The 22514-nt window shown below is 37.5% G+C and overlaps 6 protein-coding genes across 14 annotated transcripts; 2 read left to right on the top strand and 4 right to left on the bottom strand.

The window, feature by feature from the left end:
* The first annotated feature begins 177 nt into the window (after positions 1–177).
* LOC103831697 (protein-tyrosine-phosphatase PTP1) lies at positions 178–2642 on the top strand. 2 transcript variants are annotated; one of them, XM_009107599.3, is made up of 9 exons: positions 178–572; positions 652–748; positions 826–908; positions 984–1133; positions 1582–1716; positions 1804–1955; positions 2040–2181; positions 2270–2356; positions 2438–2642. In XM_009107599.3, the coding sequence occupies exons 1-8, from the start codon at positions 384–386 to the stop codon at positions 2351–2353; spliced, it is 1032 nt and encodes a 343-aa protein (XP_009105847.1). In that variant the 5' UTR covers positions 178–383; the 3' UTR covers positions 2354–2356; positions 2438–2642. The 2 variants fall into 2 exon arrangements, with proteins under 2 accessions (XP_009105847.1, XP_033131467.1); XM_033275576.1 differs by having other exon boundaries at positions 2270–2383; positions 2438–2612.
* Positions 2643–2868: 226 nt separating this feature from the next.
* Positions 2869–4129, top strand: LOC103831695. Of its 3 annotated transcripts, none has more exons than XM_033275580.1 (2): positions 2869–2962; positions 3594–4129. In XM_033275580.1, exon 2 carries the CDS (start codon positions 3665–3667, stop codon positions 3980–3982), a length of 318 nt encoding a protein of 105 aa, XP_033131471.1. In that variant the 5' UTR covers positions 2869–2962; positions 3594–3664; the 3' UTR covers positions 3983–4129. The 3 variants fall into 3 exon arrangements, with proteins under 3 accessions (XP_033131471.1, XP_033131472.1, XP_033131473.1); XM_033275581.1 differs by having other exon boundaries at positions 2961–3149; positions 3593–4129; XM_033275582.1 differs by lacking the exon at positions 2869–2962 and adding an exon at positions 3314–3335 and having other exon boundaries at positions 3593–4129.
* LOC103831696 (EPIDERMAL PATTERNING FACTOR-like protein 7) lies at positions 4096–5541 on the bottom strand. Its single transcript, XM_033275579.1, is given in 3 exon segments — positions 4096–4423; positions 4540–4743; positions 4746–5541. Coding segments are annotated over 3 exon segments (411 nt in total). The 5' UTR covers positions 4786–5541; the 3' UTR covers positions 4096–4256.
* A 252-nt stretch (positions 5542–5793) lies between these two features.
* On the bottom strand, positions 5794–7950 carry LOC103831694 (angio-associated migratory cell protein). The gene is made up of 9 exons (XM_009107595.2): positions 7688–7950; positions 7570–7617; positions 7448–7489; positions 7119–7384; positions 6904–7051; positions 6734–6817; positions 6533–6648; positions 6280–6438; positions 5794–6174 (listed from the first exon to the last, which is right to left on the bottom strand). Exons 1-9 carry the CDS (start codon positions 7806–7808, stop codon positions 5935–5937), a joined length of 1224 nt encoding a protein of 407 aa, XP_009105843.1. The 5' UTR covers positions 7809–7950; the 3' UTR covers positions 5794–5934.
* Positions 7951–8041: 91 nt separating this feature from the next.
* Positions 8042–12176, bottom strand: LRRII6 (somatic embryogenesis receptor kinase 1). Its single transcript, XM_009107594.3, has 11 exons — positions 11805–12176; positions 11186–11318; positions 11041–11112; positions 10806–10949; positions 10635–10706; positions 10479–10550; positions 10291–10403; positions 10066–10197; positions 9660–10001; positions 9193–9587; positions 8042–8537 (listed from the first exon to the last, which is right to left on the bottom strand). The coding sequence occupies exons 1-11, from the start codon at positions 11890–11892 to the stop codon at positions 8223–8225; spliced, it is 1878 nt and encodes a 625-aa protein (XP_009105842.2). The 5' UTR covers positions 11893–12176; the 3' UTR covers positions 8042–8222.
* A 2706-nt stretch (positions 12177–14882) lies between these two features.
* LOC103831691 (exocyst complex component SEC6) lies at positions 14883–22332 on the bottom strand. 6 transcript variants are annotated; one of them, XM_033275574.1, is made up of 25 exons: positions 22131–22332; positions 21871–22085; positions 21633–21760; positions 21456–21546; positions 21292–21381; positions 21130–21200; positions 20826–20918; positions 19988–20014; positions 19524–19631; positions 19209–19344; positions 19074–19118; positions 18635–18690; positions 18430–18538; positions 17915–18055; positions 17633–17812; positions 17132–17215; positions 16957–17043; positions 16762–16806; positions 16515–16593; positions 16090–16159; positions 15918–16005; positions 15744–15833; positions 15559–15675; positions 15402–15464; positions 14883–15249 (listed from the first exon to the last, which is right to left on the bottom strand). In XM_033275574.1, the coding sequence occupies exons 2-25, from the start codon at positions 21997–21999 to the stop codon at positions 15118–15120; spliced, it is 2259 nt and encodes a 752-aa protein (XP_033131465.1). In that variant the 5' UTR covers positions 22000–22085; positions 22131–22332; the 3' UTR covers positions 14883–15117. The 6 variants fall into 6 exon arrangements, with proteins under 6 accessions (XP_033131465.1, XP_009105840.1, XP_009105841.1 ...); XM_009107592.3 differs by having other exon boundaries at positions 21871–22051; positions 22155–22298; XM_009107593.3 differs by having other exon boundaries at positions 21871–22051; positions 22189–22293.
* Positions 22333–22514: the final 182 nt, after the last annotated feature.

The raw sequence follows: 22514 nt of genomic DNA, 5'->3' as shown, positions 1-22514 counted from the left end.
CATTGGCGTTTTCCTTTTGGACAGCAAGGTTGCTTTGCTTTAAAGCTTGCCAATATATATCATTCAAAACATAACGAACATATATTATAGTCATTATTAACTTTTTTTTTTTGGGTCAAGTCATTATTTAATAATAACTTTGATAAAGTAACGATAATTAGTTGGATGCTTGGGAAAACAGTTGCATATTTTTTTCACAGGCCCGTCAAAGAGTCTGCACACCAAATTAAAAAGGCCGACTTTAGCAAAAAAAAAAAGAAATATATAATCAGAGCCGATCAAAAAAAAAAAAAACCTAAGAAAGGGTCGATTCTCTTCCGCCTCACACGACGGGCAACCTCACTTCTTCCTGCCGTCGCGCTAAATCCCACCGCCGATCAATCATGGCTACCTCAAACTCTACTTCCGCCGCGAATCTCGCCACCGTCTTCGATTTCTCCTCCGCTGATTCGCCTCCTCCCAAGCTCTCTCTCTCCCCCGATCAGCTCAGCTACTGCCACCAAGCTCTCAAGATTCTCCGCGAGAAGATCTCAGATCCTGACTCAATCGCTCGAGAGTTCGCGAATCTGCAGGTTTATAGATCCATCTCTCGACTCTCCTTACCTTCTCTATTATAGTGTTATAATAATACAACCTCTTCTTGAAACGTAGGCTAATAGGATGCTAGCATCGGATATGCTACGAAGCAGTACGGTGGCTATCAACAGTGTCAATTACGAGAAGAACAGATACACTGACGTTGTTCCATGTAAGTCTTCCTTCTTTGCTGCTTTGGATTAGGTTTAGCGTGAACGGTTTCTAATCTGATTTGGTTTGGATGTGTAGTTGACAATAACAGAGTTGTTCTGAATCCGTGCAAAGATTCTCGATCGTCTGCAGATGGATATGTGAATGCAAGCTTGATTAAGGTGATGGATGGTTCTTTATTAGTTTATATTCTCTTGTGATTGTTTTTTTTTTTACAATGGGTTATGTTTTTGCAGACGACGTCGTCTTCGGCTTCTGAGAGTGTTTCTGAGTTCATTGCTACGCAAGGTCCTTTGCCACACACGATTGAGGACTTCTGGGAGATGGTGATCCAGCAGCATTGTCCTGTCATTGTGATGCTCACTCGCTTGGTTGATAACTACAAGGTACTTGCTTTTGTGTGTATGACTTGTGTTGGTTTGCTTGAAAAGGAGATTAATATTACTATCTTATTCGTTTGATGTTGATGAAGTCATTAGTCTTATTTGTTTGATGTTTTTCTTCTCCTTGGTAGCTGGTTTGAGGCCAATTGATATGAAACTACCTTAATGTTTGAGTCTCTCCAACCCTCGTATAAATAATGAATTGAAAGTACGTTGGAAAATACGAATAAGGAAGGATGTTCACAGACTTGTTCAGATGATCATCAAGGGAATCTATGACTGCTTTTAATTTTAGAGCCAAGTAGAAGGGGGAGGGGGATATTGGTACAATTTTTGAATAGTCCATAAGCAGTGTTGAATGGATGAAACATAACTATCTCGCTGATGATGTTGATTAATGGACTTATCTGCTATGTATCTTCATATTTGCTTATTTGGCTTATTGTTACAGACTGTGAAATGCGGTGACTACTTTCCAGCCGAAGATAAACCCAGAGAATTTGGCAACATATCCGTTAAGACCAAATGGGTAAAGACTACTGATACTGCATTGTTGCTGCGGAATCTTGAGGTTAATCACAAGGAGGTAAGAATCTTGTAGCCGTTTTCTTCAAAGGGTCATACACAAAGTTTCACCACCTAAATTGAAAACTGTTTGGTGTATGTGTTTCAGACAGAGGATCAACAGCCCATGTCCGTTTTGCATATTCAGTATGCGGAATGGCCTGATCATGGAGTTCCAAAGGATACCGTGGCTGCCCGTGGAATTCTGAAAAGACTGTATCAAGTACCACCTAGTCTCGGTCCAATCATTGTTCACTGCAGGTACGATGCATGTCAATCAATGTGTGTCTCTATAAGCAAGTGTCTTGCAATAGCTCCTGAGAGAATTGGTTTTGTGTCTTCCAGTGCAGGGATAGGAAGAACCGGAACATACTGTGCGATACACAACACGATCCAGAGGATTCTTGTTGGGGATATGTCTGCGTTGGATCTTGCTAAAACCGTGACAATGTTCCGCAGGCAACGCAATGGCATGGTTCAAACCATGGTAATCTAATCTATAAATTTGTCAGTATGTTACCACATTGTTGTTTTGTTCACGGTCGTTCTAACTTGTTAAAATCTAACTCTTGAAGGATCAATACTTCTTTTGCTACAACGCCATTGTTGATGAACTAGGAGATCTAACCGCGGGGACAAATGCTGGAACGAGTTCATAAAAGGTAGGCAATTTAAGCATGCAAAGTTTTTGTGGTTAATTGTATAAATATCTGATTACAACTACTTCTCTATCGTTAATGCAGGGGTGTGGTCTTCTGCTTAAGTAAGAGACAGGAGAATTCTTTAACGCACGTAAGCTGGTTATGGAGAAACCAGTGCGGTTTTTTATATCTAGTGAAAACGAGCTTATTAAAACTTTTCCATTTCTGTAAAATTTGCATATGGTGATTAATTTTCGTAACGATTGCTCTGCGAAAATGCGTGGTAAAAAGATTGTTAAAAAGACTATAAACCGTATCGCAGGCTCTTCTGCTGAAATACCGGTTTGATTTGGTTGGGACTTGGGATCGAGTTTAGATTAATTTAAATTAAGGACATTAATTGGTTAAGGTTAAACCGAGCTTCTCTGGTAAAAAATAAGTGGCAAGGGGTTAAAAATGTCGAGTCAACAACCTCGTCACGCGGGAAAATGTCGCTTGTTGCGGAGCGTGTCACCACGCGCAGTAAACTTTAACTATTAAAAACCCCTCTTTGAGTTTCTGCGCAATCATCGCCTCGAGGCTTCTTCATCTTCAGATACCATATTCCAATTCCAGATTCTGTAAAGGGTAGGTTTGCGTCTCCAGATCTCAAATCTCTCTCTGACTCTCTCCTTAACGCAATTTGAATTGAATTTCGTGTGGATCTTTTGCTTCTATCTCACAAATTTCAAGACTTTGAGAATCGTATATGTGCTTTTCGGGATAGGCCTTTGAGCTAGGTTTAAGCTAGAGATGGGGCGTTTGTGATTGTGAGGTATCATTAGTGCATTTATATTGAATTCTTCTGTCACTGGACCTAATGCCAACAAAGTTCTGGTGATCCCTTCCCTTTACCTCAGCCATTTGCTTCTGAAAATGGAGTCTCCTCTCCTCTCTCAAGTGTTGAGGAACTCTCGGTTGTGTGGAAAGTAATGAGCTTGTTTATCAATTTATTATAGTGGTTAGTGAAGAATCATCCTCGAGAAGATAATTGACATATGAACTTATTGTTGATGCTGCTGTTTTATCCTAGAGTTCTGGTTGCAAGCGGATCAGATTTCGTTTCTAGGCTGAGCTTTTGTAAATGAATTTACTCTACTGACTTTAGTGAACGGCTAGCTTAGTTCCTGGTTCTTCTTGTGAAAGCTACTTTCGAAGTTCTTTTTTTTCCACAGATATCTAATTTGCTGAATCGTTTGGCTTTTGTCAATATTGCAGGAGTCCTAAAAAGCAAGGCGTGTTCTATCTTGTGGCTCATAAGCTACACACCACCCACGCAAACAAAAAGAAATGAGCTTTGCGTGCCTCGTGTGCCACAGTGTAGAGAGCCCCTCCCACTCGTTTAGAAGCTACTCTGTTTCTAGCTCAGACAATGAAGGACGTTGCTCCGTGATTGCCAGCTGCCTCTCAAGGACATCACTCATTCAAGCTGCAAGATCCAACACTTTCCCTGCTTCATCATCCTCAAAGGTAACCCCACAACCAAATTTCCAAGGAGGTGATCTGATGATAACAGAAGGAGCTTCGCCAAGGTTAGTGCGAAGCCGTGCAGTAAGAAGAGACATTGTCAGAGACTGGAACTTCAACGAAACCGAGACTGAGCTTTAAAAATTTAAATCTGACTCTCTTCTCCGTAGTTTAGTATCACCATGAATGGTTCAACCTCAGGGAGATCTTATATTCATCACTTGTCAAGTTTTGTATTGTGCTCACTTCTTTTATAAACCAATAATCTAATATTTATTATCCGTTTTATTACAACTTAACTACACGTTAAATTGATACAAGAACTTGGGAAAGCAACAACAGACAATCTAAGTACTATCTCTTAAGCTGTCTTAAAAATGTTAAAACAAACTGGTCACGTGATGTGAGGAAGGGGTTAGGCGTTGGAAGGCACGTGATAGAATTTGCCTTTGCACAAGCACTTGTAAACGACAGGGCAAGCCTCGGAGGAAGAGCACGTGGAAGTAACCACAACGAGCTTGCATGGTCTACATGGTCCACAGGCGTTCGTGCAGTCCGGTATGCTTGACCCGCTTGCCACATCTACAACCAAACAATCACTCGTCAAGGTTATATAACACAAATACAACATAAGATGTCTATAATATATAGTTTTGATTCTTTGAGATTGAATCATGTAGTTTCCAAATAATACTCACCATTAAAGAGGTCGACTCGGAAACTATTAGTACTAATAAAGAGATGGAGAAGAAGAAGAAGGAACACGAACAAAGATGCAGATTTCATTTAGTTATGATTCAGGTTCTCATATAAAAAACTCCTTTGAAAATGTTGTTATGAAGATACGATGAAGTGTAGAGTTGAAGATCGACGAAGATATATATAAGAGAGTGACAGTAACATTTTAAATGAAATAGTGTTAGATTCACATGATTCATCCTCATTTTTTATTCATCCTTTACTTTTCAAAGGCTTTCACATTCTTTGATCCTTATCAATTAATTTTCAATCTTCATACTGTTTTGCTTTATTTCTCAATTCATATTCTGGCAATACACTGGCATGCACACACATATTATCTGTATTAATATGTATAAACTCACCATCATCAAAGTCCTACCTGCCATCAAACGTGACTCCTAGAGACCTTGCTATTAATGAAGTACTCACTCTTTGTTCACTCTCATTTACTTCCAACATAGCCGTTTTAGCATTTCTCACATAAATTCTACAAAAATATCTTTAATATTATATTACTAAATAATACTAGTATATTTTATACTCCATCCGTTCCTAAAAGATAGACTTTTTAGAGTTTTCACACATATTAAGAAAAATCATTAAATCACTATAATAAATTTATTGTTTTCTGTAATTTTCAATTTTCAACAACTTTTAACCAATAGTAATCTAATAAAACCAATTAATTTTCTTAAAGTTTGCAATTTTTTCATAGAAAACATAGAATATACATCTTTTTGAAACAAATATTTTTTCCAAAACATAGATCATTTAGGAACAGAGGGAGTAGTAATTCTATTGTTGATTTTTGGGGACATTTATGGGATAAATCTTCGTAACTGAATTGGGCGTCGTCCCTGACATTAATTTCGGAGCAGCCTATAGACATAGTAACGCCTAAGCAGCACCAACACGTGTCCTTATCATATGAGCCTGATCCGGATATGTTGACAACAGATCATCGATTCATTATTGCGAAAGAATTAATTTAAATGCTCTTTCTTTTTTAAAAGTTGATTAGTGTTTAAAAGTTAATAAGATAATAAAGTGAATGGTTTAAGTGACTTAAGTCTTAACAAATTGTCTTTAGAAAAAATTGTGATGTGTGAGCCACAAATTAATAATGTGATGTGTGAGCTAGCTTGATAGTGTGATGTGTGCTGCTCAACTAAACTGCTAAGAGCTAACTGATATTGCTTATCAGCTACACAAGAAACATAACTATTGATATTGCATTGCATAGATAATTGAAGTAAAATGTTTTCATCCCTTATCCGAACACATAACGAGAGGTAAATAAGTACCATATAAAACTGGACATGTGTGTTGTTAACAAGTGTTTTCTCACTTGCCTACGCCGTTTTGTTTAGGAACTCAGATGTCTCGTAGACACGAGCAGTGTTATCAACAGAGACCGAAACAATGAAGTCGGTGTTGGTGGAGACTGAGATGGCCTGGACCGCATCTTGATGACCATGGAAGGTATGGACGCAGTTGCCTAATAAGCTGTCCCAAACACTCACCGTACCATCAGCACAGCCAGTGGCCAAGTACTTGGAGGTTTCCACCCAAGTCACACATGTCACACCTTCCTGTAATAAAAAAATAGAGTAAGAGGGGCTTGTTGTTTGTCATTCCAATCTCTATTTTGTATTCTATCACATAAGAGAAAACTACAAGAATGAGGAGGTTCATACCGCGTGGTCGCAGATGAACCTGGGAGTTGAGTGTTGAAGATCCCAAATTATAAGCTTCTTGTCCATCCCACCTGTTGCAGCCATAGGGATGGTTGCCGAGCTTGGTGAAAACTTCACACATTCAACTGACTCTGTATGAGAAGTCAGAGAGCTCACCACCTGTTGGTTTATGATTATTATGCACAAGTTAAACTTCCCACATTAAACCAATCTTGTGAAAAAAGCAAAGTAAATGAAGGCAATAAAACAAAACCTTTCCGGTGACTATGTTCACAATGTGAACAGAACCATCTTTTGAGCCACTGATAACAAGACTGGAGCTCGAGTTAATATCCAAGCATATCAGCCCTTCCGTATGATACGGATGACCTACATGAAATCAAAGGTTAGGTTCCAAACTTAGTGTACATTAGCAACATGTAAAAACCAATAGAGGAAGTGACTTTTCACTTGCCTTTAACCACATGAATGCTTTCACAAGTCTTCGGGTTCCATACTATCAAACTAGCATCATCAGAGCCAGTACATATAAGTTTACCTACAATATCCACACAAAGCTAACTATATGAAAACAGGTAGACATAATCAGAGAATCCAAAAACATATTAGGCAGAAACTAGATACCATCAGGGGTGAAGTCACCGCAAGTAACACTTTGATTGTGACCCGCAAACATATTAAGATAAGCCTCTTTATCAGCATTCCACATCCATAAAGAACAATCTTCTGATCCAGCCAACACAATGTGTCCTCTCGGATGCCACTTCACCCACTGAAAACATCACACGTGTTTTATTATTATGAGATCAGAAGAGAGTAACCACCATGGTTTATATTACCTCGATTCCACCACCAGGACCGTCCAAAACACACTTCAAAGTCCCTGACGATGCATCAAAGATCTGAACAACACCATCCAATCCTCCAGAAGCAAGAAACTGTCCATCGTAGCTAAAAGCTAATGAGGAAACAGAGTCCTTGTGACCAGGAAGCTCAGCAGCCCAATCTCCGTTACCAATCTTGAAGAGAAAGCCTTTATCATCTCCACCTCCAGTTGCTACAAGGGTTGGATCCGTTGGGCTGCAAGCCAATGCATAAAGCTCACCTGTGTGTAAAGATATAACATCCTTAGTTTCATGAAAACAACAAAATGATAAAAAGTCGTTACCTTTGTGACCGGTGAATGTGTGAACAGAGTCATCGTTTTCATCTGCAACAACAAAACAACCGTAAGCTCAAAGGAACACAAGGGAATATACAAGAGGTGTGGTGATGAGTCAGAATCACTACCAAACTCTTCTTCTTCATTGTCATCATCATCATCTGCTTCAGGAAGATCTGAATCCACGACACAAGAGTCACATACAGCTTAAAGGTCACGACTTTAAAGAAAAGAGAAAGAATCAACCTTCTCCGTCGACATCGAACTCATGGATAACATCGGATTCACCGAGGAAAACGTCTCCTTCATCATCGTCTTCTTCTTCTTCTTCCACTGCTGGGTTATTACTCTTCGCTGTGTTACTCATCTTCTACTCCTTCCTCTCTTACCTCACCACGACGAAGAAGCAAGCAAATGGGTGAAGAAAATAAACAGAGAGGCGGCGGAGAGGGAGGTGTGACGTGTCACGACGATTAAGCTCGGAGACAGACTTTACAAAAAAAAAACCTTTTTAAATGTTTTTCCACAAACTACGTCGTTTAACTTGATTGGATTGTTAATCAAAGAGCCAACGTCAGATAAATGTAAAAAATGACGTCATAATGTTGCAAGTATGCAATTTGTTATTCATTTTTATACACAATCTGAGACAAATCTTACACAACAAAATCACATTATCTTCGAATGTTAATTGTCAAATAAAGAAAGAAAAAAAAAGAAGTGAAAACTTACCTAATTTTATAAAAATAATTATTTTTCTCTCTTTAAATATGTTTTTATGTTACCTAGGACCAGATAACTCAACAGCATGCAGATTGTAAGTAGAATCAACGATCCAATCAGAGTGAGGATTAGGACTCAAATCAATCTCTTCCCTCAAGATTTCCCCTTTCTGCCACTCGTCCCATCTCTCCGCAAGCCCATCTCCTTCCAGCATCCTCACGACTTCCGACATCTTTGGTCTTTCCATCGGTGAACCTTGCGTGCAAAGCAACGCCACTTGGATCACCTGTTCCAACTCTCTCTGCTCGTAGTTCGTCTGAAGATCAGGATCCACCAACATCTCTAGCTTCTTCTCCTTCAGCAACCCTTTCACCTTAAACACACAAAACACACAGAAAGTTAGAAGCTTCTCTGAGGACTCTTGAGATCAAAGTTAGAAACTTCATTGAGGGTTCTTGGGATCAAAGTTAGCAACAGGCTTGCACATTTATCCGAGACCAAGAAACCAAATCAAATTTCAAAAATAACCGAGCGGATCCTATCTCTAAAACAGAAACCGAAAACCGAATATCCTACAAATACTATTTAAAATACAAATTATATATCTAAATATTAATTATTTAATTTTTAAATAACTAAATATCCTACAAACACTATTTATAAATTGAATTATCCAAATTTTATTATCAAAATATTAAAAATTATCCGAACGATCCAAATTATCCGATATTAAAACTGAAAAACCCGAATTATGTGAAGTTTTAACCTATTTTTAAACCAGAACGGGAACCAAACTGGACTATAATTTTTTTTTGGATATTAAAGATTCCCAACTTTACTAACTTAATCTGAACCAAAAACCGAAACCGAATTTTGTAAATACCCGAACAGTTCCTAAATTTTTAGAACGGAAACATCAAAAACCAAAATACCCGAACCTAACCCGGACCGAAAACCAAATGCCCAAGCCTACTTAGCAGTTTCATTGAGGGTTCTCGTGATCAAAGTGAGTATAGCTTTATGCTTACCCAGTCAAGCAACATGACGTCGTCGTCGTTAGCAAGCCTCGCAAGATCAAAAGCTCTCTGTCCCGTGATGAGCTCCAAAAGCATGATACCGTACCCGAACACATCCGTTTTCTCCGATGATTTCCCCGTCGAGAGATACTCCGGAGCAATGTGACCAATAGTCCCACGAACAGCCGTGGTCACGTGAGTATCTTTGTAGTCCATCAGCTTGGCTAGTCCAAAGTCACCAACCACAGCTTCAAAGTCCTCATCCAGCAGAATGTTCGCAGCTTTCACATCGCGGTGAATGATCTTAGGGTCGCAGTGGTCGTGTAAGTAACACAAACCACGAGCTGACCCTAGTGCTATCCTCTTACGCGTTGGCCAATCTAGTGGAGGCTGTGACGGTGGCCTCTCTGCGTTGTAATAAACCAATCCATTAGAGAAAGAAAAAAAACATTTTAAAACATTTTTTTTTAATTAGTTACCTCTGAGACATGAAGCAACGCTTCCGTTGGCCATGTAAGGATACACGAGCAATCTCTCTGTTGGTGTCATGCAGAAACCACGCAATCTCAGGAGGTTTCTGTGAACCGCCATGCTAATCATCTCTACTTCTGTCTGAAACTGAAGCTCTCCTCCTGGTGTTCGCTCTTCCTTCAGTCTCTTGACGGCGACGAGAGTTCCGTCTGCTAAACGGCCCTTGTAGACTTTCCCGAACCCTCCTCTTCCCAGTATGTTCTTGTTGCTGAACCCGTCGCTTGCAACTTGGAGCTCACGCAGAGAAAACCTCTTGAGCTGTCCTAGATGAACCTCTGGATCCTCCTCGGCTGCATAATAATTTTGAAGTTCAAAATTTTACTCAAAAGAGTTTGTAGTTACTAATAGACTCACCTGGTACGTCGAAGAAGATATCTTGTGGCTTCCTTCGACGCCACCAAGCAAATGCTATTGCAGGAGCAGCGAAAAGCAACGCAGCACCTGCGGCTACTCCACCGGCTATTGCTCCAGTTATACCGTACCCACCTGAAAATCATATTAGATGCATCAAAAAACTTGATAGAGAAGCGAAGATCTATCTTATCTTCTGCTGATGTAAACTGAAAAGAGGCAACTTACTCGGGGTGGAAACAGGAGGAGGAGGAATAAAAGGCGGTGGAGGAGAGAACGGGGGAGATCCAGGACATGGGTGACTTGTTACAGGTCCACAAAGGTCTAAGTTATTAGCAAAACTGCAAAAGTCAATAGAGAGTTTCAGTTGTTGATAAAGTTCAGACACTGACATGATAACTGATTGAAATGTAAACCTGATGGGTGTGAAGAGTGAGAAGGAGCCATTATCAGGAACCGAACCAGAGAGTTGGTTATTTGATAGATCTCTGTGTTAATTGCATTAATTCAAACAAATCAATTAAAGGAGAATTAAGAAGAAGTAAATGAAAAAGATGATGAGGAGAACTCACAGCACTTGAAGAGTAGTGATATTGGTCAGAGACATGGGAATAGAGCCGGTGAGAGTGTTGTTGTTAAGCCGGCTACTCTTGCATGAAAAAATTCAGAAAAGAGTCAGAAACTATGACTACACCAAGATTAAACAATAATGTGACTTAGCAAGATAAAGCAATTGTACTCACAGAAACCTAAGCTTTGAAAGTTTTCCCAATGATTCAGGGATGGGACCGGTGAAGCTGTTTAAGTAAAGATCCAAGCTCACTAAGTTCGTCAGGTTTCCAAGATTACTAGGAATAGGGCCAGTTATGTTGTTACTGTAAAGCTCCCTGTAAGAAAGTACACAAACTTTATAAGAAGATTTAAACTACAATATTGGATTTGTTTTGTTAAATAACAAGGTGCATAAGTGTGACTTACAGGTACTGCAAGTTCTTGAGCACACCAAGGTCTGGAACTAAATGGCCAGACAACTCTGCATTCCCCAAATCACTGTAAAAAGAAAATAACAATGTCAGAACACAAATTGAGAAGATTCAAAGTGAAAAGAAGTAGGAAGCTTTACACTCTGATGACGCTGTTCTCGTTGTTGCAAGTGACGTGGAACCATGTGCAAGGATTCACAAGAGTAGGATCCCAGCTCTGCAAGACATTGTTGGGATCAACAAGAGTGACCCTCAGAGTATGCAACGCATCACCTGTAAACAAGAACCACAGATCCTCCAGATTAGCGACAAAAAAGTGTCTAATTTACAATATAATTAAGAGATTCAACCACCAAAACTGATATAAAATGAAAAAAATAAAGTCTGTCAGAGACATGTTTGGATCAAGAAACATACACAGTTTCAAGACCCACCCACCAATCACAAACAATATAAACTTCAAGCTGTAACAGACAGGAGCAATGAATCACAAAGATCCAATTCACACCAAACTTTTATCAGCACATGGAAAGAAGAAACAGTGGTCTGTAAATAGTGGAATAGCCACTAACTCTGAACATCCACAGAACAACACATCTTCTCATAATAGAAAACAATGAACAAACATCTTCAAAGCATACAAAGAACTCAAGTAAAACTCAAAACCAAATCTTTATCAAGAACCCATTTGACAATGTGAGAGAGGATCCACTCCACATAACCAATTAATTAAATCAGAGCGTTGAGTAGCTTACAAACCTTCCAGATTAGCAGATACAAGCCAGAAGGTCTGAATCGGCAGTAAGATGAGCGAAAGTAAGATAAACACAAGATGAATCGTCTCCATTTTTGATTCCACAACAATGCTAATCAACCCTCAGATCCAACATCACCTCCGAGAAACCCACAAAATCCAAATCCCTAATCAATCTCTGAGCTAACGAAGGAAACCCATTATCGATAGCAATGAGTTAGAGAATAAAAATCCTTGCTTTCCGGCGTTCTCGTCGTCTTTTCTCAATCAAACCACACTCACGCACACTCTCTCTCTCTCTCTCTAGCTTTGAGAAAAGGTTTTGCTTTTGGGAAAGATCTACGTGAAGTAATAATAACAAAGAGCTCTCTTTTTAAAATAAGGGTATGACTGGTTTTCCCGCTACCACCCGCAAACGCAGCTTTTGCGGTTGGTAGCGGTTGTTGGCGTTTTGCAACAATCGCTCAAACCGCTCCAAACCGCTCCAAACCGCTCCAAATCGCTCTGAACCTCATAAATTCAAAAGCTGGTTCCAGCTAGCGTTTGCGGTTGCGGGCGGTTGCGGGAGGATAAAAAAAAATTATTTTTTCTCCAAAACAATATAAATACAAAAATAAAAATATTCAATAAAAAAATTAAATTAGAATTATAAAAATACTAAAATATATCTATTATATTTTAATTAATATTATAAAACTTTAAAATAAAAATATTTTCTATAATTTTAAAAAAATTTAAAGTATAACTTTCTAAATATAAATTTTATATTTATTATAATATTATTATTTTTGATATTTTTATAATTGTATAAAATGTAAATATTGTTAATTTATTATTTAACCACTGCTGCATTTGGTTGTTAACCAGTCATAAGTATCCCGCAAACGCACCAATTTCTAACCGCAGAACCAGTCGTACAAATCTCTTAAAACCGCTAGAAATCGCAACCACCCGCATCCGCAAACTCCCGCAACCGCAACCGCAACCGCTGCGGTTGAACCAGTCAGACCCTAAATCTTATTAAGCCGCAAACAACAAAGCCTGCCAGAGAAACTATGATTACTACTGTTCTTCCGCTCTTATCCTTTTTATTTTATTTTTTTTCTATTATTTTTGAATAAAATATTATGAATTTTAGTTTTTTATATCTCAGCATGCTTCTCTTATTTATGGTCATGCAGTGTGTGAGTGATGAAGACGAGGCATATAGCTGCCCGTAACGGTGCTGCCCGCTTTTGCCAGTCAAATAAACGGGTTCGCGCGAGATCGGTGAAAACGACGTCACTTTGATTTTGGGCAGTAAGTAGTTGAAGCTCCGTTTTTCGTCCTGGTCAAACCTATGTGAGTCTCTCTATTAATTTAGATACGATAAAGAAATAAATATATATATATATATACTTTATGAAAAACAAATTATATAATAAAGGAAATAAAATAAATCAAGAATAGAATGTAGATGGCATAAGAGTTTTTACAAATATTTTCAAGATTCTTGTTTTAAAACCTCTCATCATTCTCTCACTTTTGTTTTTGCTTTTGTTAAATATTTTTATAGAGATTCAGAGATTGCCAATTTAAAACTTCATTTTTCTCTTGAGTAATTTTAATTTTATAATAGAGTTGAATTTATTTCAGTCTTGCTCTATTTTTAGAGTGAAAAATAGAGTAATGAATAAAAATTAAAAAAATTACTCTCTTTAAGAAGTAAATTTATGTCATTATGGAATAGAAACTAAAATGGGACTGGAGCTTCTTCTTTTTTTAACTCAATTTTAAAGTAGATTATGAAATTGGGTCGTAGATAATCTTATGTGGTAAAAAAGTTAAGGCAAGAGTTCACAAATCCCAAATTTGAAAGAACAGGATTAGAATGAAAAGTTCTCAGTCATTTGTTGAGAATAATGATTTATACTATAATCTACGCCATTGCCTTTGAATATGATTAGTAAACTGACACGCATTCCGCAAAAATTTACAAAGGAAGAATCTTTCAAATTGCGGCTCTAACGAAAATGCCGTGAATCTATGCACCTAAAAGGTCTGCTTCACTATCGTGCAACTGAAAACCTGCATTTGACCAAAGCTGGGCTGATGGGACAGCTCCAAAATTTCACAAAACCGGCCTGAACATAAACTATTAGGTAAATTTTCCATCAATACATATCTCAAATGGTTGACAAAAAAAACATATAATAAACGTAAGAGAAAGAAAGACATGAGAAACGAAAAAGGTAGACTCCTAGAGAGACAGACCCACAAGAAGTCTAGTCTTACAAGAAAACGTTATATAGGTATGAGACTGTAAATCCTGGAAGACCTCTTAAAGAAAAAAGGTTACACCTTCATTTTTAAGAAGATTATCATTATCTCTTCATTCTTGAACTTCAACTAATCTATAGAAATTATATTTACAATGTTGGATTCTAGACTTTCCGATGTAAAAACATTCATAAACTTTGTAGAAAACCGTAGGTAATAGTTTTTATGTTTTTCACAACGTAACTTCCGCAGAGAAGAAATGGAAAGAAGCCTTTTCAAATTGAGTTTTTGTCAACAATTTGGTGGAAGATACTGTAGAGACGGCAAAGACAAAATTTGGCCAAGTTCCACTGTGGAGTAGTATGGTGTGCTCTCAATTACTTTACTACTATTCCACAATATTACAGAAACTCGTCTTGAAATTGTCTTCTTCCAATATTTTTCCCATTCAATGAACACATTGAGTAGTGCAGAAAGTAAAATAAAGAAAAAGGCAAAATGTATTTGTTACCCTGTAAATATCACACATTATGCTTACACCATGTGGTGGACTCTTTATGCTGAAAAGGTTTCTAGAACAAAAAAATCTAAAAGTAAAAACGAGCCTACCAGTCAGTTCAGAAACATTTTCAAAATAATGCCTACAATTATTAATTATGCGTGTGGCTATAACATTCATATAATCAGCATCTGTCTAGTGAGTGAATTGTAAGTTCACTTCTCATAATGTCCCTGCTTATTATAAAGAGAACTCTATTGAGTTAGATCTGGTGCTATTTAATCAAATTTTGAAACAAAAGATGTGATAAAATTGCAAAGAAATCTAAAGCCAATAAAAGAACAAATTCAAGTTCACGATAAATATACGCCGCATAAAGATACCATCGCCATAAAATAATCTAAGTGCAAGTGGCCATCAGACGTTTCAGGTGAGGAAGAGGTAAAAACAAAAGCAAAAAAGTAGAGCGAGAATCTAAGAACATAGTAGAATTTACAAAAGAAAAAGATATCATGCAAAAGAAAAAAGAGAAGAAAAGGACGCAAACGCTTAACGTTGTTCTAAGTGAGTTTACGCCAGATAGATCCTTTGGAAGCAGCTAAGCACTTGACTCTCGGGAACACAAAGCCTGTCTTTGGAGGGTTACCATCTACCAGAGTGTTCTCATATATTTCTCTGCACTCTTGTACCACCTGTTTTTTTTTTCATTACAATAACCATTTTAATCAACACTGTTATTGTTTTGTTCCTATTCAAATCTCAAGACCGTGATGTATACAATCCTTCTTAGAACCCGTGTTTTCCTAAACTTAACATGTTCCTAAAAATAGAGTTTGGTGTTTACCTCTTTTGTGTCCTTTCGTGGTATGCCTTCACGCAGTCCAACAAGTTTCTCCACAACCTCGGCCTGCAAATTGATTTATTAGAGCTTTATGTAAATTGAAAAGATACTATTTTTGCAAAATCAAAAGAGTAGGCTTTGTTAATTTGATATTATTTACCGGGCAGTCAGGCTGGTGCTCAAGAATGTTCGAGTACACGAGTGTAAATGCATCTAGACTCTCCGCGGATGCAAGTTCTCTCAGATCACTCATTATTCTGAGTCTGCTCTCCACTTTCTGTAACACACTGGTTATGAAGTAGTACTAAATGAAATAAAATTTTCCAGGTTGCTTAACCAACTTACAGATGCACTTATATATTCCCTAAAGAAATCCATGAGAACCTCCTCGTCCAGCCTCATCCGTTCAATAGTTTCTTCCTTGATGTAGTTTTTCTGGAATTATCAACCCCAAGGTTCAGTACATATGTATACTGATGATACATGAAAGGCAAAGACTGAGAGAATAGATGGAGAAACCTGTGTGAGGAGATGATCAACATAAACAACGACTGTTTCTTCCAGGCAAGCTTCGACAAATCTTCTAAATGATCTCTCTTCGACATACCTGCATCACCATTCATCACTAAGCGCTTAGTAGAGTTGTGGTTATATAAGTTCTGCTATATAAACGAGAACACGACAAACTTACATTTTCACATCTGTGAAATAATCACTAAAAGTTGCCACGAGATACTCGGTAACCTGTCCTTCGCACCATTCTATAAAGTAAACAGCCAAGGTTAGGAACGAAACCATAGAAGGACCCAGCCAAGAACAAGTACCAAGTATTTATGTCATCTCGCTGAGAGATAACATGTCCATAATGCTGTTATAGGAGGAAAACATATAAGAAGTATGAAAGAGCGTGACTTGATTCCTAAATGGTGTGTTACAAATTTTTTAAACTATGACATTAAGAAACATATAGAAAATCTAATGCGGATGAAAATAGTCCAAATTTATTAAAAATTAGTGGAAATTAGTAGCAAAAGTAACAAGGAGATAGCCTCAACTGCCTCTATTCATACGTTAACAAAGTTAAATAGACTAGTCCCACATAATGGTGGTAGATACCTTTCTGGTAAAGCTTGACAAGTAATTCCTGAACTCCTGGATCCTCAAAGATAACACAAACTGTTTGATGCACTGCTTCCTGCGATGAGAAGACCAGGTGTCACTCGTGTAAAATCCAACATAAATATTTTATCTTAACAGATTGGTCAGGTTAATTTTCACTTCACGGAAACTTCAAGGTCAGGCAATACAAACGCAAGAAGTACATTTGAATTACAGACGGGAGAAATAAGAATCTTTAACGCACCTTAGCCACCTCCAAGAAACCTTTGCAAGTGTCTTCAAAATTTACCTGAAAGAAACACAACAGTTTAAAAACATTTTCTTAGCATGCGAAAGAGGGTGATTGCGGGCATGGGCATGATAGAGTGGAATCTAACAATTTCGATCAAAATAATATATTGCAAGGAAATCGAGATCAGAAAATGGCAGTTGGGGTTACCTGCTCCGCGTAGTTCTGTGGAAGAGCTTCTAAAGTGCTATTACTCAACTCCATGGCAAGGTCATAGCAGCGAAGGTTGTTGTTTATCTGTTGGAAGTATTAACAAAGATAAACTTATATGAAAAAATGGAAGAGTGGTACTGTGTCATATAAAGAGTCGTATGTTCTGACATACCATAGCGCAAAGCGGTTCCAGACCAATGTCAGAAGCGGGTTCTGCAACTCTCTTCCTTTCAGCTGCTTGGAAATCGATCATAACCTGAAGTAATCAACAATATGAATCAAACATAGAACATGCATATGGCTTATGATACATTACCTAAGAAATTTAAAAGGTATAGAAGTTAAACAATAAATGAAGGATAGATTGTTGTAGAAAAATTAAGACCAGCTTAAATGAAGAGGGGAAAAAGTTGAAAGGGGAAAGAAAAATAAATAAATGGAACTGGACAATAGGGTGAAATATGGAAAATAGCTGGAACTGGTAAAGTATCCAGTATTAACGTTCACAAGAGTCCTAGAAGAACGCAAGAACAATTTGAAATTGCTCAGTATATAGACAATGAAAAGCCTGAGAAGGAAGATGAATAGTCTCCAATTATAACCCATTTCAATTCATAGACACGCAAAGATATTGGGGGAAACCAAAAAAACATTTCCAACTTCTCTGACTTGCCTGAATAATCGCCAACGCAATCCTGTACAACATGACATCGGTGCTATTATCTCTGACAATTTGCACTTGCTCTCCAAGTATTCTGAATAAATCTACAGCAGCTGGTGTGTATAATTTTCCTTCCTCTGTTTTCTTAGGTGGTTGCACCTTATCCGCCTCAAGGATGTTCATGTACCATTTCTGCAACCAGAGACGATTGGCAACTAAAGTTTAAGCAAAAAGACTTATTATAACTGTAGGCCTTAAAACCAGCACTAGCTTGTCAAACGTGCATCTCATTACCTTCGTTGTAGCTTGCATTCGTTCAACATATGCATTCATTAGAGGGTCCATTGAACCACTCTCTGAACACACCTGAGCTAGTGAATCATCAACACCAAGTGCAATCAAGTTTTCTTGGTACTCTACCACCCAACCAGTAACCTACAAGGGATCCAAAAGAGAAAGAGGATATACATTACTTTCAATAGGATATCTGATGCACAGAGATGAGATAAAACGAATGAGGCATATTGCACAATATAAACAAGATAAAACAAATGAGGCATATTGCGCAATGTGTTAGGGTATAACTACAAAGGTGGAAACCACAAAATACTACCCCCTTAGAAAATTCAATGGTATTCCCTGTAAATAACTCGCACTAGCTTGACAATTGCTTCAATGTCATGCATGATTGATTAAAAATGTCCTTGGTACTAAGACAGGAATCACGGAGCAAACACAGGTAAAATATGCAAAGACTGAGTTGCGACACAACATGGAAATAACACTACAAAGAATTAAGCTTAGCACACCTTTAATATCTCAATATTAGTCAGATCGTTTGCCCTGTCACTGAGCAATCTGAGCATATGAATGAATCTCTCGGTATACAGGTTCACCATAAGCTGAAATATCTCATATCTGCCAACAGAAAAGAATTGTTAAGATGATAATTTTTACTGGGGTGAAGTAATCACCGTTTTAGAGGATAAAAAAGAAGTTGATATAAGAAAAAACCTTGGAGGAAAACAAGGAGCCACATAGTCATAAATATCTCCAAGTTCTTCTCCAATCTAGTTGTCAAACACAATAGCAAGAGAGTGAAAACCCAGTCAAATTACAAACAAAAATGGTCAACGATAACAGAAGAAAACGAGGTTGACATCAATCTTTATAACCGTGGAAAAAAAGTTTAAACTGGGGATTAACGTCTACGGAACAGGAACATCAGTATAAAATTGGCAGGTCTAAGTGGAACAACAATACAAAAACATACTAGATCATCAACCATATTCATAAAATAAAAAAGAAGACGACTTTTAACTAATTCAGCAACTAAAGGAGATCTACTGAAACACCTAGCAGAAACAAAAATAGTTGAGAAACAATTCAATGAACTTCAGAAATACACAATGAAGAAGAAGAGTATGCAAGCAAAGGAATCAGTTGCACAAACCATTCTAGCTTCCTCCAAAGCAGCTTTCAGATCTTCAAATACAAGCTGGTCAATAATTCAGCGTTAGCATGACCTCACAGAACATATTAATTTAGCTACGCCACCAAATGATAATTTTCAAAAAGAAAGTCCCACCGTCAGAAGCCTGTTGAATCGATCTTCGACTGACTTTCGAATCTGCTCGTAACATTTGTCCTTGTAGCCTTTCCCTTGGACCTTTAACTTATGTTGTGCAAGACCCTTTGACGAAGCTGACGTTGTAGTAGATTTCCTGGATTAAACACACAAAAAAAAAAGTGATTATGGGAAATTCAACAAAATACTATTGCTTTACAGGAGACTAGATGTCTAGATCAGTGCATCACTTATCTTAGTTATATGCACAGTGAAGAAGTGAGAGATTCTGAGACAACAGATCAAGAAGAAAATAAACAAAAAGTTATCACTTACTTGCCAGGCCTCCGAGGATTTGCTACAGATGCCATCACACCTTCTCCCTCAGCCTCCGCTGCTTCTTCAGCAAGTTGTTGGTCAAGAATTTCTTGCATCTCAACAACCCTTTGAAAGAAGAGATCATTGTAAGTTAGTACCAGCATATGAGACATCATCCCATGTTTAGAGGACTTCAAATGCCAGCATTTAATCCACAGTATTGCAATGTATGTTGCATGAGATTAGAAAGACACAGTTTGCTTGTCCCAAAAAGGTTGTCACGGTAATACAATAACTTCACTATCCTGTTTACCAATTTGGACTGATCTAGGTACTAAACACTAATCATCAGAAATTATTTGTCCATAATCTTCCTTGCATATTCAATTAGATTTGCTTGCAACAAATTTACTGAAAAGTAAAAATATTGGTAATATATGCAATAGACAAAGATGAAGGATGTCGATGGAGGGGAATCATACCTCAAAGCACGAACCAGCGTTTGTGGACTGTGGAACAAAGAGATACATCAGTAACAAGAGTAAAGTAACTAATAAGTAATTTTGAGAAAACCCAAAAATATGTAACACTTGATATCTTAGCAGAGTTAAGAGTTTGACAGCGATGAACTACTTGTATCAACAAGGTACAAATTTCAAATGTGGACTTACGCCCTATCTGGCTAACAATATAAAACAGAGATCAGAGTAGAGCAATGCATAAACTATGTCTTGTCATATATAAATGTAGGACACCTCCTAGGTTCTATTCTAGTAAATTTAGAAGTACTTAGGATATATCCAAAATAAAATCTAAAATTTAAAAGTAAAACATAAGAAATATATATTTATTTATATATCCAAATTAAAAGTATTTATTTAAATTTTAAATACTTATTGTTAAATATCATATCGAAATAAATATGAAATTGAATATTTAAAGTACATATTTATGTTTCAAACATTTATATTGTATATTAATTTGGTCATTCGGATCGGTTTCTTTAAATATTTTTTCAGTTTTTCGGGTGCAGATCGAGTATTTTGGTTCGGATTCGGGTTCAGATTTCGAGTTACAGATTTTATGCCCAGTCCTATATAAATGCTCATATCTAGATACCGCATAATTAGTACATTCTAACAACGTCCCTCTCGTCTATTGACATTGCTTTTTCCTTGATCTATAACTTGTTTTTAGCCTCATTCTTAACAAATACCAGCAAGGACGATAAATTATAAATATAAATCATGCTTAGATCTGAACAAAATTTGATTAGGCGGAGAGGTTTCTAGCATCAGAGCCTATATTTACTCAAAATACCTTTCTTTAGAAAGTTTGTAAAAGTTGGAAACATGACCCCATAGTGTCTTCTCGAATGTTTCCCATGTTCTATCAACGTCTTCAAAATACTCCCTGAATTCATCAAAAGAACTCTTCAGAAATTGGTGTGCGTGAGAATGCAAAAAGATAGGATAATCCAGACTCCAGAGGCGGGACTATATCATGCATCATTGGCAACTACCAAAAGAACCACAGTTCCATCTACTGCTTCATTTGCATTAGCATAGGAACCTAGTTTCCTCATGTAATTACGATTAAGGAAAAGGGTGAAGTAAATACAAACCTTAGCCTCCCAACCTCCTCTCCAGCAGCTGCTAAGGCAAATCTTCGTTTACCATCAAGTGCAGTTAGTCTCTATAGACGAACAAAAAGAATATTATGTCTTACACCTGACATTCACTTTCTCAGAAAATTTCTGGAATGCACAGGAAGAGAACTCTACTACCTCGTAAGTGTTAACAATTTCTTTATCATCACTCAGAGACTCGCGAGCAGCAGCAGCTTCCACAGAAATTGACATCATACCTTCTACATCCTGGAAAACAACAATGTGATATAAAATAAACGTTTTGAGCAACTAAATCAGTGCTCATTGGCGTATGTATCTACCTTTAGAGTTTTGTTTAGATTGTTCCTGGCGTTACTCAGCAGCTTTATCTGGTCATGATTGTCAATCAAAGTTTGGCATTCCTGACAAAGCCTATAGAACAAGCAGTGAAGTTAGAGGAAAAATACATCAAAATTCAAAACTCCACTTCTCAAATCTCTCGCCAAGATAATACATACTTGTCTATAGAGATGAAATTATCACGCAGTTCATAGATTGTTTTCTCAGATGAGGAAAGCGACTCCAATCCAGCTTCAGCTTGTTCAACCTGCTCAGCAACCATGGTACTAAGCTGTGCATCGTTCGCCTGAGGAAAAACAGCAAACCTAGAATCACTCAGAAACAGCTGATACTCGGTGCAATCGATAATTCTAAGGCAATTCAGTTCCGATAGCAATTGAAACCAAGAAGGCAAACCTGCTGACGAGCGATGTAATCGGCTTTGATTGCAGAAATAGATTGTAAAAGCTCAGGTAAGGGCAAGAGCTTCGCCACCTCGCGTACAGCCGCCTCCTTGGCTTCCACACCGAGATCCTCGACCATCATCTTCGCTAGATCACTTTATTTAGCAACTCCGATCCTAAATTGAAGACCTTATCTCAGAGAAAACAGAAGGAAATATTGAAGATTCCCAATGCAGAAGAAAATCAAGAGATCTGTAAACAGGAAAAGGGGCTAATTCGAAGAGCCAAAGCGTTTACTTCCGTCGTTCCGAAACGCTGAAAATTTCCTCACCTCGACGGGGCTGTTGTGGATTTGTTTTTTCTTTTTTTTCTCTCGCAAACGCTAAACGCTGATCCGGTGAGCAAAACGCATATATACATACCACCCATGGTCAGTCTGTCTATAAACGTGTGTTTTTGTAGGATAATTATCCCATGCATTTTTTAAAGATAAATTATCTTTTAAAAAAAAATTTCAAAAGATAAAATTTTCTTAATAACAATGATAGATTGTTAACAATTATTGTATTTTTTTGGAAATAAAATGTTTATAATTTTCCACATAAATAGGAAAATATTTATTTTTATTTTTAATAAAAACATATATTTATATAAACA

This window comes from Brassica rapa, chromosome A07, assembly GCF_000309985.2.
Source record: "Brassica rapa cultivar Chiifu-401-42 chromosome A07, CAAS_Brap_v3.01, whole genome shotgun sequence".
Classification (NCBI taxonomy): Eukaryota; Viridiplantae; Streptophyta; class Magnoliopsida; order Brassicales; family Brassicaceae; genus Brassica; species Brassica rapa.
Note: the sequence above shows the minus strand (reverse complement) of the source record. Positions and strands in the feature narration are given on the sequence as shown.

Coding starts and splice junctions, on each gene's coding strand:
- LOC103831697 (XM_009107599.3), top strand. CDS start 384: ATGGCTACCTCAAACTCTACTTCCGCCGCGAATCTCGCCACCGTCTTC. Junction 573..651: donor GAGAGTTCGCGAATCTGCAG/GTTTATAGATCC, acceptor CTTGAAACGTAG/GCTAATAGGATGCTAGCATC. Junction 1,134..1,581: donor GCTTGGTTGATAACTACAAG/GTACTTGCTTTT, acceptor TTATTGTTACAG/ACTGTGAAATGCGGTGACTA.
- LOC103831695 (XM_033275580.1), top strand. CDS start 3,665: ATGAGCTTTGCGTGCCTCGTGTGCCACAGTGTAGAGAGCCCCTCCCAC.
- LOC103831694 (XM_009107595.2), bottom strand. CDS start 7,808: ATGAGTAACACAGCGAAGAGTAATAACCCAGCAGTGGAAGAAGAAGAA. Junction 7,490..7,569: donor CAATGAAGAAGAAGAGTTTG/GTAGTGATTCTG, acceptor TTGTTGTTGCAG/ATGAAAACGATGACTCTGTT. Junction 6,175..6,279: donor GGTTCATCTGCGACCACGCG/GTATGAACCTCC, acceptor TTTTTATTACAG/GAAGGTGTGACATGTGTGAC.
- LRRII6 (XM_009107594.3), bottom strand. CDS start 11,892: ATGGAGACGATTCATCTTGTGTTTATCTTACTTTCGCTCATCTTACTG. Junction 10,404..10,478: donor TCACTCTTCACACCCATCAG/GTTTACATTTCA, acceptor TGACTTTTGCAG/TTTTGCTAATAACTTAGACC. Junction 9,588..9,659: donor CGTTGCTTCATGTCTCAGAG/GTAACTAATTAA, acceptor ATTACAACGCAG/AGAGGCCACCGTCACAGCCT.
- LOC103831691 (XM_033275574.1), bottom strand. CDS start 21,999: ATGATGGTCGAGGATCTCGGTGTGGAAGCCAAGGAGGCGGCTGTACGC. Junction 21,761..21,870: donor ATTACATCGCTCGTCAGCAG/GTTTGCCTTCTT, acceptor GTTTTTCCTCAG/GCGAACGATGCACAGCTTAG. Junction 18,539..18,634: donor GCTCCTTGTTTTCCTCCAAG/GTTTTTTCTTAT, acceptor TTCTGTTGGCAG/ATATGAGATATTTCAGCTTA.